Below are 13,854 nucleotides of genomic sequence, written 5' to 3'. Positions count from 1 at the left end.
TTAATTAATAGGGTTATATTAGTATTATTTTTTATAAATTAAGACAAAAAGAACACTATCTTGATATTACAATATTGGTTAAATAGACAGAACACTTCTGAAGTCATCTAAAAGAAGAGGGAAGGATGCTCTTGTTGAGAAAAAAAGGTAGAATGCGAAGGCATAGTTTTTTTTAGGCTTAATTCCTTAAAAAAACCCCACCTTGCATTTTTTTTTCGTTTATACCCTGATCTTGTAAAAACACCATTTGTACCCAATTTTGAGTTTTTATGTTTCATCTCTACCCAAAAGCATTAAATTGTACTCTTTTCATTTGAAAAAGAGTTTAAAACAATCCTTCATTTTTAACTTATATACTAATTAGATATTAAAGTTATTAATAGTACAAAAATACCATCTTCTTCAAAAAATTAAAAATAATAACAATTTTTTAAAAAAAAATTTTAAAAATAATTCCGAATTTTTTGTTTATTTTTTTAATTTTTTTTAATTTTTTTAAAAAATATTTCTAACAAAAAAATTAAAAATAATAATGATTTTTTTAATTTTTTATTATTTTATATAATTAAAAAAATTAATTAATTATTTGGATATATTTGATCATTTTTTAAATTTAAGGATTTATTTGTATTTTTAAAAATAAAAAAAAGTATGTTTTAACTCTTTTCTAAATAAAAAGAGTATAATTTAATGCTTTTGGGTAGGGATGAAACATAAAAACTCAAAATTGGGTACAAATGGTGTTTTTACAAGGTCAGGGTATAAACGAAAAAAAAGTACAAGGTGGGGTTTTTTTAAGAAATTAAACCTTTTTTTATTTGAAATAATAGCATCTTTTTCTGGAATGGAGCAAAAGAAAACCACGTAATCACAAAAATTATCATAATCACAAAAATTATCAAAATGAAAGAATTCATGATATATTTTTCAATTAATACTCCACTATATAGATTATAGATTATGGTTCCAATCATGTTGCATCAAGCTATATTTTATGAACTTGTTAAGTTTAAAAGTCAACTGCACTTAATAATTACCTTTATATATTAAATTTAGAATTAGAATTCGAGAGGGTTATATTCATGATATATTTACATCCGCCACTATAAAATAAACATTATAAATTAATATAAAGAAAATTATTCTTTTTTAACATCATTCATTTTATACTGAAAGATGTAGATCATAAATATGACTTTAATTGTAAGTTTGATATCTTTTTCTTTTGAATAAATATTCAAGCCATGAAATGGTCTAGTTTTTTTTTTTGAACTAGTCTAAATTAATTTTACATAGAATTACTCTATATGTAAATGATCCATTTCAAATTATCTCTTTAAATGATAATAATATTTTCAAGTTGGTTTGCTCATTAACTAAAACTAAATTCTTTATTGGTCTAATTATATAAAAAAATTAGTTAATTTGTTTTCCAAATTTAATCATAAGATAATAAGGATTGCAATTATCATAATACAATCCTATAAAGTAATCGAAGGAACTTGCTTGTTGCCCCATATCAAAATAGATTGAATAATTGTGCAAGTTTTTCACAAGCAAAAACCTACAATTATAGGTTGTTCTTTCTTTCTTCTTAAGCATACATTCAAATCCTTTTCTTTACACATTAGGGATTCATTACACACCTCTTCGGTATCTTGCATTCATCACATTCCTTGAACCCCTTATTTCAAATTCCCTTCAACTTAACTTCTAATCAAAAAAATTATATTAGTCTACCTCAATACGCAAAATTATAAAAAAATTATTAATTTTGCGATATATGGTATTATTAAATAATTAATATATAGTAGAACTACATTTTTATAATTTTAATTAAATGTAAATATTCTTTATTGATTGATTGTTTATGTAAGAATTGTTTTAGTAGTTCATAATCTTATATAGTAGTAATTTTTTTATTAATTATGTGAGTCATAATATTGAATCAATAAAGAGCATTTATTTTTTTCTTGCCTTTTAACCCAACCTTTCTCATTGTGCTTCTTCATATTTCTCTTCTTCTTGCCTTATCCTCAATTCCCAACTCTTAGGCTTCAGCTTTTTCAACAAAGGCCATAGCCAATCCTTAAACCCCAACTCAACACATAAACACTAATTATTAAATTTTGTGCACAAAATTCACAACTAACCCAAACAAAACCTAGTCAACTCACCCAACCCTTCATTTTCTCTCCTATTTCCTCTCCAAAATCCCAACTAAATTGTTAATCTTGGCAACCTTTTCAATCTTTTTTGTTTGAGTTGGCAACTTAATAATTAATTAACTTAAACAATCCCAACTTGCCAAAATCATGTTGAAAAAACTAAAAAGAAGAGTCAAAACCTTACTCACTAAGTCCTTCAAACAAACACTCAATCAACCACCATCATCATATAAACCCTCTTCACCACCACCAATATTTCCACCTGAAAACTCAACAATGTCTCATCATTCTCATGAAAAGCCTTCATCTTCACCATTTCTCTTCCCCAAAATCCAATCCACAGTCCTCCCCGACCCTTCCCTTTTCTTCTCACCTCCTCTCCTCTCTTCCCCACTACCCACAAACTCATTTTTTCAGAATTTCACTCTTAAAAATGGTGATCAGCCCGAGTATATTCATCCCTATACCGTTAAATCCGCAGACTCTTCACTCTCTATCTCATACCCATCTCAGTTTCCTAACCCTGCTTTCATTTACCAGGTTTTTGTAGCTGATCTCACCATCTCTGCTACAAAAAAAACCAACCCAGATGCCCCAAAAAGTCATGTTATTTCATCTTTTAGTGATCTTAGTGTCACTCTAGATATACCCTCTTCGAATTTGCAGTTTTTTCTTGTTAAAGGAAGTCCCTTTTTAACATGTTCTGTAGGGAATAATACTTCAATTTCTATATCAACTATTCATGCAATTCTTGAATTTGTTCCTAATAATTCTCTCACTAAGTATACTGTTAAGCTTAATAATGGTCAGACATGGCTTATTTACTCTTCTTGTCAGATTAATTTGACTCACAGTCTTTCTTTGATTAGTTCTGATGAGTTTTCTGGTTTGATAAGGATTGCATTATTGCCTGATGGTGATCCCAGATGTGAAGCGGTTCTTGACAGGTTCAGTTCCTGCTATGCAGTGTCAGGTGATGCTGTTTTTACTAAACCATTTTGTTTAGAGTATAAATGGGAAAAGAAAGGTTGGGGTGATTTACTTATGCTTGCTCATCCTTTACATGCTAAGCTTTTATCTAGTGAAAATGTTGTTGTTTTGAATGATTTTAAGTATAAGAGTATTGATGGTGATCTTGTTGGTGTTATTGGAGATTCTTGGTTGTTGAAATCTGATCCTATTTCTGTTACTTGGCATTCTATTCATGGTGTTAAAGAGGATTCATGTGCTGAAATTGTTGATTCTCTTTGTAAGGATGTTGAGAGTTTAGATTCCTCTGCTATAGCCACAACTTCGTCTTATTTTTATGGTAAATTGGTTGCGAGAGCGGCTAGGTTTGCATTGATTGCAGAGGAGTTAGGTTTTCTTGATGTGATTCCGAAGATAAAGAAGTATTTGAAGGAAACAATTGAGCCATGGTTGGATGGAACCTTTAGTGGAAACGGTTTCTTATATGATAATAAATGGGGTGGAATTGTGACGAAGCAAGGTTCAACTGATTCCGGTGCAGATTTTGGATTTGGAGTTTATAATGATCACCATTTTCATATTGGTTACTTTCTTTATGGAATTGCAGTTCTTGCAAAATTTGATCCAGTCTGGGGGAGAAAGTATAGGCCACAAGCTTATACTCTCGTGGCAGATTTTATGAACTTAGGCAGACGATCAAATTCAAAATACCCGCGATTAAGGTGCTTCGATTTGTATAAACTGCATTCGTGGGCAGGAGGGCTAACCGAATTTGCCGATGGACGAAACCAGGAGAGCACAAGTGAGGCAGTGAATGCATACTATTCAGCAGCTTTATTGGGATTAGCCTATGGAGACACTCATCTTGTTGCCCTCGGATCAATGCTTACGGCCATGGAGATTCATTCAGCGCAGACATGGTGGCATATTAAAGAAAATGATAATCTGTACACAGAAGATTTCACTAGAGAGAATAGGGTAGTGGGGGTTTTATGGAATAACAAGAGAGACAGTGCTCTCTGGTTTGCACCACCTGAGTGGAAAGAATGTAGGCTCGGAATTCAGCTGCTTCCATTGTTGCCTATCTCGGAGGCTTTGTTTTCTGATGTGGGATTTGTAAGGGAGCTGGTGAACTGGACATTACCAGCTTTAGCAAGAGAAGGAGTTGGCGAAGGATGGAAGGGATTTGTGTATGCTTTGGAAGGGATAATTGATAAAGAAAGTGCTTTGGAAAAGGTGAGAAGTTTGAAAGGGCATGATGATGGTAATTCACTTACTAATCTTTTGTGGTGGATTCATAGTAGAGGTTCTGTGGAGAAAGAATGGTGGGGCGAGGGAGGGGGTAAATTCTGCTGGTTTGGTCATTACTGTCACTGAAGTTGTTTCTTAAATATTCAGTAAAATGAAAGTGAAATGGAAGGTATTTATTCATAGAAGTAATAAGCATTTATGATTGATTGTTTCTTTTCTTTGATTTTAATTGTTATTCTTATGTTCAGTATATACAATTGTCAAATTTGAAATGGATATGAATTTCTTATGCCTATGATGAGAGTCTATGTTGAATGAAAACTTGTCACTCCTATGTTTTAGTGGAAATACTTATGAAGCTTCGAAATATTATAATTATCACATATACTTGTAAAAAAATATTGTTTCGCCGTTTTTTTATAATGATTTTCCGTTTCAATGTTTTCGATTTGGTATCTGTGACCTGCAATCTTTATAGCGGTCACAGGGTGTTGCAATTTTGATGCATAGCCAAATATGTTTTCTTGCTCCTTCCCTATAGTAGTATAGTTTAATCTGTTGCAATTTTCTGTTATTCCTTAGCATGCAAAAATGCAAACTGAACTACTTAAGCTCATAATTTGAATATTACCTTATACTAATAATAATTGACCCAGCAAATGAAGATCTTAGTTCATCTGCCAAACTAATAATTATTCTAATCATTTGTGATGTAAGAGGTTACGTCATTCTGTACACATGTTTGACCCAAATAATCGACTCAACTGGAATTATTTGATTAATTTTAGTTATTTTCATTAATTCAGTATAGCTCATTTAGTTTTTGATTTAAATTCGCCTGATTTTAGCATTTTGTAAAAATAATAAGTTGACGGAATAAATAAGGATTTTTTTTGTATAAGTAAATATTTGATTGGCAATTTTTATAAGAATAAACTCTTTTTAGTTATTTGGGAAGGAAAATTTTTGGCATTTATGGGAGGACTTGATTTCAGGATTTTATCAAAATGTTGTCCAACGAACGTACTATTTAAGTTGTAGCTCATTAGTGTTTAACCCAATAAATTGAATCAATTAATTAACTTAATGTTTGGTTTTATTTTTTTTAAAAGTTTGATTAAATTAATCCGGTCAATTTGTTAGTTATAAAAATTGATTTGATAACTAAAACAAAAGCACCTTAAAACAATTGGGCAGTTGGAAGAATGTGGGTGTGAGAATGAGATCTGGCAATAAAAATCAAAATAAGAAATTTCTCATACATGTTGGGAGCTGACTTACCAGCAGTATTTCTTACAAAATACAAACATAAACGCGTTCTATACACTTCTGCCGCATTTTTTTTTACTTTCCATCTTTTATATTTTTTCTTATTTATTGTTAATTTCAATATAAAAATTATACATCTTTTTAAAAAAAACAAATATAAAAATTATAGATGCTTATCAATTATCATGATTTTTTTACATTAAATTTTAAATGCATTGATAGTTAGAACTAATAATATTACAAAATTAACCGCTACAGTGTTAAGGTCGTGTAATTGAATTTTTCCTCTGCCCGAATAATAATAATAAAATACTTTTAAATTGTCATAAATTACTAATTGATGGGTTTGCTATATTTGGATGTTGAAGGCTTGAAGCGAAGATGAGAAGAACATGAAATATGAGTCTCAAACTTTATCAAATATCTCGTCTGGAATGTGGATTTTTTTTTTTATATAATTGGAGAGGGAGGAGCGTTTGCGGGAGAATTTGAACTCACGATCTACCAGTTTGTTAACCAGCACTTATAATATTTGAGCTGTATCTTATTGGTTAGAATGTCGATTTAATTTCTCCTTTTTATATGTAAAATCATATGAAATTAATATTAAGTAAACAATTTTCTGTTTTTGTAGTGAAAATGTGCCATTAATTAAAATAATGAATGGTAAGATATACAACATAAAATAGTTTATTTCATTAATTTAAAATAAAGATATAAAAATTAAATTTGAGAAAACTTTCTAATAACAATAATGATGATAAACCACCGATCTATAATTCAAATGGTATAAGCGCTGGACAATAATCTACTTAAGTCGTTGGTTCATTTTCTTTCAGAAGCGTTTTCCCTCCCCAATTATAAAAAAAATAAATTATTATTATTATTATATTTACGCTTATAATTTTGATAAACATCAAAATCTGTATATAAGTATCCATAAATTAAAATATAAAAAATAAAAAAATAAATTTCTATGTTAAAGGCTCTAATTTTTAAAATTAATGTAAAAAACATTCTATCAAAAATACTTATTTTTTCAAAAAAAAAAGCACGTGTATTTCAAATTTGGACTTGCAAAGTAAACCAAAAAGGGAAAAAAAATGTAAAATATGAAAGAATTTGAAGAATAAAAAGCTAAGACAGTGCATGTTGATGTTACAGAACATGCTATGAATAAATAAAAACAAAAATAATCCCACTCTCTCTCTCTCTTCTATCAATCTTATTACAGTCCATGTGAAGTAAAGTTAACTCTCTCTCTCTCTAAGTTGTCCCCACGTTTCTTTGCTTATTTTGTGGGTGCAATTCGTCTCTTCATTTTTCCTTTGGAACATCAACATCAACAACAACAAAAAGAATGAAGAAAAATTCCTCACTTTCAATTTCCACAATTTCATTCTGAACGTTCTTTAATAAAGGTAATACATTCTTCAGCTTTTAGCTTCTGGGTATTCTTTTCTTGTCATTTTATTCATCTGGGTACTGCTGCATTTCTGAATTCATAGTATGCAATTTTACTTGTTTGGTTAATTTTGGATTTTGGTGAGCAGAAGCTAGTTTAGGAGTCAAACTTGAAAGTTTTGAGTTTTTATGATCTGGGATTTGGTTACTGAGGAGCTTTGATGCTGAATTTTTGTAAATTTGTGTTTCTGTTTACCTCTGGTTGAGCTTGAAGGGTGAATGTAGTTTCAACAGTAAAGTAGTTAAAAGAGATTATTGTTTGGAATTGGGTTTTAAATGTTGGTTTGGATTTCGACATTTGAAGTGGAAGAGTAGGCATGCTTGAGATTTCTAAATTTGGATTGAATAGGATGTTGTAGAATTGGATGGTTGTGCAAATGCAGAATTTGAGGTTTGATATGGGAGTGTAGTTTCTTACACATTTCTTTTAGGATACAAAGATGACTTCTATTCTCCCATTAACACCATTGACTGCTTCACCACCGTCTCCTTCTTTGCCATCAGATGTTACACCTACTTCACCATCTCCTGCCTCAACTAATGTTAGTCAGACAGTTGCTCCTCCACTCCCTTCAACCACCCCATCTAACGACTCTTCTACTCCACCCCCTCAATTGCCCGCGCCCGCTACCCCAGCTAATCCTCCACCATCCCCTACATTATCACCCCCACCATCTGAGCCACCTCCATCACCCCCAACATCGCCACCGCCAGCCCCTCCATTATCACCTCCTCCATCACCAGTTATTGCCCCTCCCCCAGCGGTCACTATTTCACCGCCTCCTCCAGATGTGTCCTCTCCACCACCACCATCAACTGCCTCTCCCCCTCCTGAATCCTCCCCAACAACACCTGTGCAATCACCACCTCCCCCTGAAGCTGTCTCGCCTTCTCCTCCTCCTCCTCCAGTTAATGTCCCTACACCTCCTGCCTCTGATTCACCGCCTCCACCTATAGCAAACTCCCCTGAAACTTCCCCTCCACCTCCAAATGTTACTTCCGCACCATCTAGTTCTCAGTCTCATAGTCCCCCACCTGTGCCAGATTCTCCTTCTCCTCCAGCACCTACATTGTCGTCACCACCTCCTTTAACCTCTTTGCCACCTCCAATATCTCCTCCTGCTCCTACTGTTAATTCATCTACAACGGGAAATTCTCCTTTGTCACCCCTACCATCTATCCCTACAGAAAAACCAACCGCAAGAACTACTGGCACCGATTTTTCTACAAATTCATCATCAATAGGTTCTCGGGGTTTAAATACGGGAAGTGCAGTGGCAATGGGCATTGTGGTTGGGTTTGTAGCGCTGAGTCTTCTTGTGATGGCCGTGTGGCTTGTACAGAGACGGAAAAAGAAGCACGATAAATCAAATATGGGGTACATTATGCCTTCCCCATTCGCCTCCTCCCAGAATTCAGGTAAAGTATTTAACATGCTATATTATTTGCAGGTACATCAGTGCTCCAAAACGTTTTGCACTTTCTATGCTTGTTAACACTTTTATTAGTTTATATGTTTGATGAATAACAATAAGACACATGGTTACTGGATGAAGATTGCAACCTTCAACTTTATCGGCTAGGCATTTAGTCTGTCTTTGTTGTCCAAATATGCTCATACTTTAAAGTTTGATATATAGCAAGAAATTTAATCCTTGATGAATGTCTTGGAGAAGAGTTCTAGTTTATGTTCTGTCATTGCGATCTAGCAATTTAGCATTTCGTATTAACCATACATGGCCCATACAAAAGTAATTGAATTGTGTAAAACCTCTCCTGACAATCAATGGCAGTCCATGTTGAACTTAGAAAGTCCCGTTCTGCCACACCTCCATGTTGTACTTAGAAAGTCCTGTTCTGCCATTCCCTTCTACTTGTAGCCATATCAAATATAAACCTTGAATTATAGCCAACTTACTTTATGTTTCATTTTATAACTTGGCTTCTTGTAGACCTTCATATGAAGATCCTTTCTACTGGCTTTATTTCTAGCTATTTGCTTATGAACTGTAGTTTGGATGTGAATAAAAACTTAGTGTAAAGTTTCTTCCTACTGCCTTTGGAGATAAAAGGGTTTCATCAAAAATTCTTTTCAGACTGTTTCTAAACTGATTTCAAGATAGTTAGTTGGTCATTATAAATTGTCTTTTTGTAGATATGTCCATAAAATAGTTTTTTTTTCCTTCTGTTAAATGACAGTCTATGCCTTTGAGTTAAGCAGCAGGTGTAGCACATGCTGGCACAAATGAAGCAAAAATTAATAGAACTTGCATTTACTGTGCAGAGGCATTATTTTTGAGGCCCCAATCTCAAGGTCGTTCGCGAGGAAGCCCTGCTGGCAGTGATTTCATCTATTCTCCATCAGAGCCTGGAGTAAACAATTCGAAGTCATGGTTTACATTTGGGGAACTAGCTCAAGCCACAAATGGGTTTTCAACAGAGAAGCTTTTAGGGGAAGGTGGATTTGGTTGTGTGTATAAAGGTGTCCTTGTGGATGGTAGAGAAGTAGCTGTAAAACAATTAAAGATAGGTGGTTCTCAAGGAGAGCGTGAGTTCAAAGCAGAGGTTGAGATTATTAGCCGAGTACATCACCGTCATTTAGTTTCATTGGTGGGTTACTGTATATCCGAGAATCAAAGGTTGCTTGTCTACGACTACGTTCCAAATGATACTCTTCATTACCATCTCCACAGTAAGATATATATCTGACTCTAAAGCAAAAGAATTTTTTTAAATTAGAATGGATGTTTTCCTCAAAACTATGACAGAAAATTATGTGCATGTGACTTACTTGTAATTTTGTTCTGGAGTACCACATGAGATACTTGTTGGTGAATCCGTATTCTGCCGAGAAAATATATTTTAAGAATGAGGCAGCTCGTAAATTAAAATTTAAGACTGAGTATTCTTTCTGATGATAGGCTATTATACTTACCTTGTTCCCTTCCTTCAAACAGTCCTTTTTCTTGGGAAGTTTAGATAACAACATAGAATTGTTAAGAGAATCAGTAATAAGTATAGTATTTTTGGTTTGACAGCCATGTTGGTTTCTTATAGCTTGCTGGCTTAAAAATTATTCACTTTTAATCACTGTTTTTCCTTCCTTTCTTTTATCTTGTTACATCGTTATGCAAGTCTGTAGCTTAACTGCAAGTAGCTCTGTAGTGAATCTTGTAACATCTTCTATTTTGTTTTGCCTTTGCGAACTTTTGCAGCTTATGGCATGCCAGTTTTGGATTGGGCAATTCGGGTGAAGGTTGCTGCTGGCGCAGCTCGTGGCATAGCTTACCTGCATGAAGACTGTAATTTTCCTCTATTCCTGAACTTATTTTTTGAAATTATGTTCTCGTTATTTCCACTTTGTTCTACTGAAGCTTTTGGTCATTTGAATGAGTGAAACGTTGTCATCTTCAGTCTCTTTAAGTCTGTTTTTAGACGTAAATGCCTAAAATGAACTATATAATCTTCTTTATCTAATGGTTTATGGCCGTAAATTATAACTCTTTTCTGTACCATTTGAATGTAGATCAACTGAATACCCTACAAAAGGTTAGATGTTATGTTCAGGACCTTAAATTATTGATATATGAGAAACCTTAATATACAAAAGGGTTAATTGTTATTATTAACATACTAAACAACATTCAAGCTCTAAAAATAATACTTTTAGCAATGGAATTTTCTAATGCACGAGTGGACTATCACCTATTTAATTTACATGAATTGACCCATTAATGGATTCTCTATATTACACGCATTCTCATTCACAACTGTTGAAACATTTCTCTAATTTCTTTGCCACATGTATCAGGCCATCCCCGCATTATCCACAGGGATATCAAGTCGTCAAACATCCTTCTTGATCTTAATTTTGAAGCTCAGGTATACCTGTTTTTTTATGTCATTTTCTGATTGAATATTTAATTCATCCATTCATGTGAATAAATTATCTAGCAGAAAAATGACTAATATGTTCAATTATAATTCACTTGAATAGCCAATTTCCATAATTTCTTTAGCTATAATTTTTTTTGCTTAAAATTTGTACTTTTTAACAGGTTGCAGATTTTGGACTTGCTAAAATAGCACTGGAGCTGGATTCGAATACACATGTATCAACACGTGTTATGGGAACCTTTGGGTAGGTGAAGAATATGTGCTTAAATCTTTGATTAATGCTGCTTGGTCAAGTGGTGTTATAAACGTTTGTAAAATCAAAAGGAAGCTAGCATTGCTTTAATGGATCATGTCGTCATTTCCTTTCCCAAGTCTAATTTTATTTTTGGTGCACAAGTGCTGTTTCTAAGCTTTTCATTTAAATAGGTTAAATACAACATGCACTAATTAAAGAGATCGTATGGAAAGAACTCTTACCATACTTTTTAGTAATGGGACTTTGATTTTCCAGGTACATGGCTCCTGAGTATGCAACCAGTGGCAAGTTGACTGAAAAATCTGATGTTTATTCATACGGGGTTGTGCTTTTGGAGCTAATTACAGGTCATAAACCTGTGGATGCCTTTCAGCCATTGGGAGATGAAAGCCTTGTTGAATGGGTGAGTTCCATAAACATTCTTGTTTTATTTTTGATGTATCTTTTCTAGGGTCCGTCGACTTTTCATGGTTTGCATGTAATTTTGTGGTGGTGCAGATTTTCAATTTTGATTTTGTTAATGTCAATGTGCTTGCTCATGATTTCATATATAGAGTAAACATAAACTGTATTACACATCTAGGCATCTTATTTGATTGTTTAATTTGAATGGTGTTTTAGAATTGTATTACTGATGGTGTTCTTTCATTATGGAAATTCAAGCTTCCTGTAATGTGTCTGTGCAAAAATGGTTGTTTAGTCACTAGTTGCTGTAAGGCTCCAAAATTTCCTAGTTTTCTTCATTAAAAAACTTAGTTATACGTGCTGCCAAAGGCTGTATATATGTACTTGACAGTATCTCTAGAGCAAATATCAGGAATAATGTCATGCCCTGATATGCTTCATAATCACTGTTAAATCTCGCTTCCCACTTACTATACTATTGATATCTACTAGCAGAACACCAAAATAAAAGAAGCAGCGTGACTTTCTCAGAGTAGCTCATTTTCTTACACACGCCATAAAGGTGATACACTTCCACCTAAATAGATGCATGTGGTCGTGTGGAGGCTCAAATTCGAGACCTCCTCCAATTCTCACGTGGTTTCTTGGTTTCCCTTATCGCTTTTCAAACTGAATGAACATAGATGTGAATTAGCTGTACATTACTACTCTTAAGACAAATTTAGCAAATGTTAGTATAAATTCTTTACAAGAATAACTGATTGTAGAAATATAACTTGGATTACTTTGTACTAAGAGTTAATGACTTAAGCAGCTAATTTCACATTAGTTCTGACATGTCATTTTCTGATTTGCCTTTGTTCCTCCTTTTTCCTAAGAATATCAAATTTATAATAGTTCATAATACACCGATGTCATGATAATGTATGTCACAATTTTCCTTGCCACCTCTTTTGTTGAGGTTCTTTGAAAAAGGCATGTAGCAATTCTACACAAGAATCTGCTAAGCTTGGAATTTTTCAGACATTATCTAATAATTTCGTTTAACTCTTTTTTGTCAGGCTCGACCATTGCTTTCTGAAGCGCTAGATAATGAAAACTTTGAAGCCATCGTCGATCCAAGGCTGGAGAAGAAATATGTGGCTAGAGAAATGTTTCGGATGATTGAGGCAGCTGCAGCTTGTGTGCGCCACTCAGCTGCAAAAAGGCCACGAATGAGTCAGGTAATTGGAAGTCGCTAATACTCAGTTTTTCCTTTGTTTTGTTTACTGTATTGGACAAACGTAGTCATAGATTTTCCTCTTCTCCAAATTTTCAGGTGGTGAGAGCGTTCGACTCGTTAGACGATATGTCCGATCTATCTAATGGGGTAAAACCTGGTCAAAGTGAAATTTTTGATTCGAGACAGCAATCTGCACAGATCAGAATGTTTCAGAGGTTGGCATTTGGTAGTCAGGATTATAGTTCAGAATTTTTTGATAACAGTCAAAGCAGTTGGAGAAGTCGAGAACAAGGAAGCCGTAGTAACTTCATACCCTAAAGGAATCTCTATATAAGAACAAGTGACTTGCTTTCAAAGCTTCCTCAGCAGGTTTGGCTATCCTGAATTTGTATAACTGGAATTCGGTAACAACTGATTCAAAAGGGTAGCAACAATTTCGCCGTCCTTCATTTTTCGAGGCCCTCGATGATTTTGTTCATCTTAGAGCCAGGTCACCCTCAGTAACATTGCCTCTTGCATTTCAATTTTTGTATTTTTTACTCCCCGTCATTCAGCTAATATGATTTTTGCCCTGTATTCTTTGCTGTTTAAAGTAATTAATGATTTTACATTTTTGTATTTAAATGTATCAAATTAGTGAAAATTTTGGTATCAGCTTTGGGGATACCAAAATCATTAGTTTTTTGATCTATGAAAGGGGAACGGGATTTAAATTCGATACCTAATGAATATTTGTCGTGTCCAGATAGATTCTATGTCTGCTCGTTACGGTACAGTATAACTACAACCTGTAAGCCGGGAATATTAGAACGAGATTGGGATGGCTTTATATCCCAATGTTTGATTCCAGTATTGAAGATATTAATTTGTTTATTTATGGATTGTAACACAATGAGATTCTTTTCTTTGATATTCTTCATATGCCAATTATCTACATATTCATATGTGAAATG

General features: G+C 33.5%; 2 protein-coding genes across 3 annotated transcripts; both read left to right on the top strand.

The window, feature by feature from the left end:
- The first annotated feature begins 2,063 nt into the window (after positions 1-2,063).
- On the top strand, positions 2,064-6,290 carry LOC126677732 (glucan endo-1,3-beta-D-glucosidase ARB_01444). The gene is made up of 2 exons (XM_050372496.1): positions 2,064-4,557; positions 6,026-6,290. The coding sequence occupies exon 1, from the start codon at positions 2,316-2,318 to the stop codon at positions 4,512-4,514; it is 2,199 nt and encodes a 732-aa protein (XP_050228453.1). The 5' UTR covers positions 2,064-2,315; the 3' UTR covers positions 4,515-4,557; positions 6,026-6,290.
- Positions 6,291-6,863: 573 nt separating this feature from the next.
- On the top strand, positions 6,864-13,774 carry LOC126676703 (proline-rich receptor-like protein kinase PERK8). Of its 2 annotated transcripts, XM_050370968.2 has the most exons (9): positions 6,864-7,078; positions 7,211-8,540; positions 9,406-9,813; positions 10,337-10,423; positions 10,933-11,003; positions 11,180-11,262; positions 11,530-11,677; positions 12,741-12,902; positions 12,998-13,774. In XM_050370968.2, the coding sequence occupies exons 2-9, from the start codon at positions 7,562-7,564 to the stop codon at positions 13,217-13,219; spliced, it is 2,160 nt and encodes a 719-aa protein (XP_050226925.1). In that variant the 5' UTR covers positions 6,864-7,078; positions 7,211-7,561; the 3' UTR covers positions 13,220-13,774. The 2 variants fall into 2 exon arrangements, with proteins under 2 accessions (XP_050226925.1, XP_055961416.1); XM_056105441.1 differs by having other exon boundaries at positions 6,864-8,540.
- The last annotated feature ends 80 nt before the right edge of the window (positions 13,775-13,854 follow it).

Source organism: Mercurialis annua, linkage group LG4 (assembly GCF_937616625.2).
Source record: "Mercurialis annua linkage group LG4, ddMerAnnu1.2, whole genome shotgun sequence".
Taxonomy (NCBI): domain Eukaryota; kingdom Viridiplantae; phylum Streptophyta; class Magnoliopsida; order Malpighiales; family Euphorbiaceae; genus Mercurialis; species Mercurialis annua.
Note: the sequence above shows the minus strand (reverse complement) of the source record. Positions and strands in the feature narration are given on the sequence as shown.

Bases quoted from the DNA above. Each gene is read 5' to 3' on its own strand.
- LOC126676703 (XM_050370968.2), top strand. From the start codon at position 7,562: ATGACTTCTATTCTCCCATTAACACCATTGACTGCTTCACCACCGTCT. The intron at 10,424-10,932 runs GTAATTTTCCTC...CACATGTATCAG, and splicing joins AGCTTACCTGCATGAAGACT to GCCATCCCCGCATTATCCAC. The intron at 11,004-11,179 runs GTATACCTGTTT...ACTTTTTAACAG, and splicing joins ATCTTAATTTTGAAGCTCAG to GTTGCAGATTTTGGACTTGC.
- LOC126677732 (XM_050372496.1), top strand. From the start codon at position 2,316: ATGTTGAAAAAACTAAAAAGAAGAGTCAAAACCTTACTCACTAAGTCC.